We start from the raw sequence: 6,000 nt of genomic DNA, 5'->3' as shown, positions 1-6,000 counted from the left end.
CCCGCAGGCTACGCCGAGCCGCTCAAGTCCGTTCCGCCGGAGAAGTTCAACCACACCTCCATTCCCAAGGGCTACCGCTGCCCCTGGCAGGAGCTTGTCAGCCACCGCGAGCTCGCGGACGCCGGCCGCAGCCACGCGCCCCGCCTTTGGGACCTCCGGAACTTCAACAAGTAAAGCCGGGCTGGGGGCGGGGCCTGGGGGCGGGGCGGGCCGAAGCTCGTGGGTTGGACCCCAGCCGGCAGCCACACCTCCCAGCTCCTGACGCACACGTCTTCAAGGGTGGCTGGGGCTGGGCGGCAGCTCCTTGGTAGGTGCCTCGCACGGGCGGGGCGAAGGGCGAAGGTGCCACACGTCCTGTTGCCAGTTTCCCCAGAGGCTCGGGAAAGTCACGGCATTATCCTGCAGGACGCAAGCTTGGGTCCACTCCACAGAGTGGTCCCCACACCGCTGTTCTAGGGGCTCCCAGCTCTCCGCAGTTCTGGCCCCATCCAGCCTCCCTGTACTTTCGCCGAGGCCGCCCACGGCAGGGAGCAGCGCCGAGGCCACGGGCGCTGAGTGCTGCTGGTGGAGTGCTGTGGTCTCAGTGTGGGTTTAAATGCAGACCCCAGGGCTGGCTGTGTGGCTTCAGCTCTCCATAAGCAGTAGCTGCTATTACTATTATTTATAGATGGACGTGCTTAAAAAAGCGAACTGGGGAGAACTTGAAAGGGATAAATTTAACTTTCCGCCCAGGAAACCTGAAAACAGGCCATAGAATTCCAGACTGGAGCTTGGCTTTTGGAGGCCAGTTTGGGCTGGAGATTCATTTTAATTACACTTGGCTTCCTTGAGCTGATGCAATGGCTGAATGGGTCCCCTGGCTTATCGTACATTAAGTGAGGACAAGATGGATCCACAGAGAGAGGGCCATGGCCTAGTGCTCTGGCATCTGACCAGACACACATGTGGAGACTGTCTGGCAGAGGCAGCTGGGTGTGTGCCAGGTCTTGGCTAGACTTGGAGATGAGACCCAAGGAGGAAGCACCAAAGGATGGGTGTCGGTAGTGGCAAGAGAAGAGATGGCAGAGGAGGGGATGTGACAGCCCCAAACAGCAGAGTAGTCAGGGAGGTCCTTAATGGGAAGAATTGGAGCCAGGGAGTGCTGCCTGACCTCCAAGCCATTGGCAGACGTTCTGTTCTGGAGTTCCCCACCAGGCAGGACTGCCTGACTCCTTCTGGGCCTTCAGATCCTGTCTGCCCAGCTATTCCAAACCCTCAGCAAACACCTTCAGTTCTGGCAGCCAGCATCCAGGCTGGCTGGGTCAGGATGCTTCCTCCACTCAACCAGTGCCTCAAAATGATAGTGGAACCCCTTCCCAACAGCGGAAGAGGGTGCTAAAGAGACCTTCTCAGGGACAGAAGAGCAACTGATGCATAGAGAGGAGGAATAGTTGTTCTTGGCCACGCAAGACTCAGAAGTCAGGCCTCTGGGCTCCCCAACTGTGCGGCTTGCTTTTCTTGGCCATTACCCAGCCTGTTCCTTCAGAGCTTGGCTGCTGCAGCTGAGCTAGGGTGATCCAGACAGCCATGCTTTCCTGGCAAAATCCCAGGCTCTGGCTGAAGTTTGCTTTTTCGCTCCAGCAGCAAGCATTGCCCTCTTCCCAATGGTCGCTGATGCAGGAAAACCATGACAGAAATGCCTTTTCTATTTCTTTAAAATTTTTGTTATTATAATGGTGATGTACAGAGGTGTTACAGTCAAGTAAAGGGTACATTTCTTTTTGGACAATGTCACTTTTGCTTTTTATGTTTCTTAATATTGAAAACAAGGGTAAGAGAAGTAGTTCAGTGATAGAGCTCTCACCTAGCATTCTTGAAGTGCTGGGCTTGATACCTAGCACTGCAAAGTATTAAATAAACAAGTAAGTTAACATAGATAAAATAGCTTAAGAATTATATACATTTTTTGAAATAAAAATCCCAGCAACTATAGAATGAAAGCAGGGTTCCCCCCTTTTTTATTTTTATTTTATGTATTTATTTATTTTTTGGGTCCGGTCGTGGGGCCTGAACTCTGGGCCTGGGCCCTGTCCCTCATCTCTTCAGCTCAAGGCTAGCACTCTACCACTTGAGCCACAGTGCCACTTCTGGCTTTTTTTCTTTTTGCTTATGTGGTGCTGAGGAATCAAATCCAGGGCCTCATGCATGCAAGGCAAGCGCTCTAGCACTGGGCCACCTTCCCAGCCCCCCACACTTTTTTTTTTTTTTACCATTGCTCAATCTGAGGCCCCTTTCCAAAGAACAAATCGCCAGGATGGCCTACATTTTGGGAATACTTACGTAGGTAGCTGTGTACCTATAGGAATTATGGCATTTTATTTTTTTTTTTATTTTTGGTGCTGGTACTGGGGTTTGAACTCAGGGCCTTGCATTCTTTTTTTTTTTTTTTTTTTTGGGCCTTGCATTCTTGCTTGGCTTTTTTGCTGAAGGCTGGGGCTGTACCAATTGAATGACAGCTCCACTTCTGGCTTTTTGCTGATTTATTGGAGTCTCACAGATTTGTCTGCCTGTGCTGCTTTGAATAGTGACTCTCAGATGGCAGTCTCCTGAGTGTAAACCACCAGTTATGGCATTGTTTTGTGAGTGTACGATGTGTATTTTAATACTTGGTGATGGGCTGGGAAGGTGGCTCAGTGGTAGAGCGCTTGCCTTGCATGCATGAGGCCCTGAGTTCGATTCCTCAGCACCACATAAACAGGGGGGGAAAAGCCGGAAGTGGCAATGTGGCTTACAAGTGGTAGAGTGCTAGCCTTGAGCTGAAGAGCTGAGGGACAGCACCCAGGCCAGAGTTCAGGCCCCACCACTGGACCCCCCCCCAAAAAAAAATACTTTGTTTTATTCAGTAACTTTTTTCCTTCCTTCCTTCCTTCCTTTCCTCCTCCTCCTGTTCTTCCTCTTCCTCTTCCTCCTCCTCCTCCTCCTCCTCCTCTTCTTTCTCTGTTTTTTTTTGTCTGTCATGGGGCTTCAACTCTGGGCCTGAATACTGTCCCTCAGCTCTTCAGCTCAAGGTTAGCGCTCTATCACTTGAGCCACTGTACCATGTCCGGTTTCCTGCGTGGTTTATTGGAGATAAGAGTCTCACAGACTTTCCTGACCAGGCTGGTTTTGAACCGTGATCCTCAGGTCTCAGTCTCCTGAGTAGCTAGGCGTGAGCCACTGGTGCCTGGCTTTTGTTTTCTTTCTTTTTTTTTGGGTTGGTTGTGGGGCTTGAAACTCTAGGCTTGGGCTCTGTCCCTGTGCTCTTCAGCTCAAGGCGAGCGCTCTACCGCTTGAGCCACAGCGCCACTTCTGGTTTTCTAGTGTTTTTTTTTTAATTGGAGATAATAGTCTCACGGACTTTCCTGCCTGGGCTGGCTTTGAACCTCGATCTTCAGATCTCAGCCTCCTGAATAGCTAGGATTACAGGCGTGAGCCACCAGCACCGGCTCAGCTTTTGTTTTCTTCATCTAACATTATCCTTTTGAAGTTTACCTCATTAGTGCATTCAGATCTGCTTCTTTCCTTTAAATTGTGTCATGTGTGGTACTCTATCTGCCTTGTCTGCTCCTCTGCCAGCAGTGTGGAGCTGCTTCTGGCTTGTCTTTAATGCCTTGTTCATATCTGTTTGCTCAGTCTTTCTTGTATGCATAAGCCTCCCCCAACCCCACATTTACAGGTGGAGTTGTTGAGTGACAAGAGTTCATATATTTTCAGGTTAAAATAACCTTCCAAATTGTCCTCCAAGATAGCAAAACCAACTGACTTCTCTCTAGCCAGCAGACTATGGGTGAAATTTGCCCCTACTATCTCATCAACTTTGCCTCAGTGATCACATTCTTCCCTTCTGTGAATCTTCTGGGGAGAAGTGTTCTGTCACTGCTGTCATTTGCATTTTTTTTTCTGATTCTCAGTCCCCCCCCCTTTTTTTTGTCTGTCGTGGGGCCTGAACTCTGAGCCTGGACCCTGTCCCTCAGCTCTTCAGCTGTAGACTAACGCTCTACCACTTGAGCCTCAGCCTCACTTCCGGCTTTTTCTGCTTATGTGGTGCTGAGGAATTGAACCTAGGGCCTCATGCATGCAAGGCAAGCACTCTACCACTGAGCCACCTTCCCAGCTCCTGATTCTCATTCTCTAACTCTCCCTCTTCACTACAGTGTGTGGGTACTTTGGGAACAAGAGGAAGGAAAATTTGCTTCCAGGGCTACTGTCCTATGTAGCTTCTTAGAGAGAAATTAACAGTTTTTCCTAGAACCAGCCAATTTTGACTCTAGAAACCACTCTTGCTCCACCCACTCTAGGGGCAGACTTAGGAAAGGGCAGAGCTAGAGAAATGTTAGAATCATACAGACCTTTGCTGTATAGAAGGGGAAATTAAGGCCCAGAAAAAGGCAGGAAGAGGCCACATTGTTACCTGAATATCAGTACTTTGCCATTTTTCTTCCAGTCACCTCTTCTGTTGTTCTTTCTTTTTCCTCAGGACTCCTGTGCCATTTGGAGGACCTCTGGTAGGGGAGACCATTCCCAGGGCAGGCACCCCTTTTGTCCCAGAGCCCTTTAGTGGCTTGGAACTCCTCCGCCTCAGACCCAACTTCAACAGGGTGGCTCAGGGCTGGGTCCGCAAACTCCCAGAGTCTGAGGAGCTGTAGGCCCAGCCTATAACTTCGCTTTCTCAGACTCAGGACTTATGTAACATCAGAAGCCAAGACTTATGGACTGTTCTTACAATTTATGAAGAGCCTGCACACACAACTATTATTGCAAAATGTCGCAAAGGTCACAAAGTTCAGTAGTTTCCAAATGCAGATGTGTTTCAAAGTTACCTGAGGACATTGGTCTTCATATAGACTTCTGGCCTGTCCCAGACTTGCAGTGCTGGGACTATTAGGTCGTCTACATGTCTACAGTTTGTCTTTAGGAATCCATGCCCATGTGTCTGTGTCTCCCTGCTCCAGCAGCTGACCCTCTCCCATGGTGGCCTGTTAACTAGCAGCCCACCTCCCTGTGAATATCTCTAATAGTTAGGTTTTCCTTTTGCTGAGATGCAGTTGACTCCAGCTATTCTGTTATTAAGTGCTACACAATGCCAGGCTCAGGTCTTGAGGAGGAAAAAATGGTGGGAAAGAGAGATTTGTGAAGTGAGTGGCTTTAATTTTCCCTGGAGCATGCTAATTGACAATTGAGGAACAAAGTGTCACTAAGCAGAGCAAGGTCTCTAGCTCTGGCCATGAGGTGGGATTCTAGAAGCTTCCCCCAGAATTGGAGTGGGATGTTGGAGGGAGAATAAGAATCCATGGAGAAAAAAGGAGTGTGGTAAGAGTATCCTGGCAAGCAGATCAGAATGTGCAGAATTGAGTCCAAGGTGATGGAGAAGGGAGCATCTATGTGGGCCACAGGTGGGGGCTTTACTGAGGAAAGGGGCAAGTTTTGATGATGCTCTCACTAGTTGCTGTGTGGAGCACAGACTGGAGGGAAATGATACTGGAGGCCAGAAAGCCTTCAAGGGTGATGCCTGAAATAGGGGGTAGCCAAGGGGATAAAAAGGAGGGGGTCACCCTGTGGGACACTACAGAACTGATGCAAAGAGGGGTGGGTACTTATAAGGTTTCATTTTTAACCCCTTATACTTGAGCAGGCCCCTTGGTTCCAGTGATGGTGGACTTGGTGGTGGTAGATAATGGTGGTGGTTCTATAGCTTCTTTTTTTTTTTTTTTTGTTGGTCGTGGGGCCTGAACTCTGAGCCTGGGTGCTGTCCTTCAGCTCTTCAGCTCAAGGCTAGCCTCTACCACTTGAGCCACAGTGCCACATCTGGCGTTTTCTGCTTATGTGGTGCTGAGGAATCGAACTGAGGGCCACCTTCCCAGCCCATGCTGCAGCTTCTTATCTCAGGGCTTAGAATGCCGGTCATGGGGCTTGAACTCAAGGCCTGGGCGCTGTCCCTGAGCTTTTTCATTCAAGGCTAGTGCTCTACCAATTTGAACCACA

The 6,000-nt window shown here is 49.6% G+C and overlaps 1 protein-coding gene across 1 annotated transcript in view; it reads left to right on the top strand.

Annotated features, from left to right (window-relative positions):
* Myoz3 (myozenin 3) overlaps positions 1 to 4,664 on the top strand; it is a 10,974-nt gene extending 6,310 nt beyond the window's left edge. Inside the window, exons 4-5 of the mRNA XM_013025483.1 lie at positions 8 to 170; positions 4,496 to 4,664. Of these exons, the coding sequence (XP_012880937.1) occupies positions 8 to 170; positions 4,496 to 4,664 (332 nt within the window). The remainder of the gene's footprint in view (positions 1 to 7; positions 171 to 4,495) is intronic.
* Positions 4,665 to 6,000: the final 1,336 nt, after the last annotated feature.

This window comes from Dipodomys ordii, unplaced genomic scaffold, assembly GCF_000151885.1.
Source record: "Dipodomys ordii isolate 6190 unplaced genomic scaffold, Dord_2.0 Scaffold85, whole genome shotgun sequence".
Classification (NCBI taxonomy): domain Eukaryota; kingdom Metazoa; phylum Chordata; class Mammalia; order Rodentia; family Heteromyidae; genus Dipodomys; species Dipodomys ordii.
The sequence above is the reverse complement of the archived record's forward strand: the minus strand, read 5'-3'. Positions and strand labels throughout refer to the sequence as shown.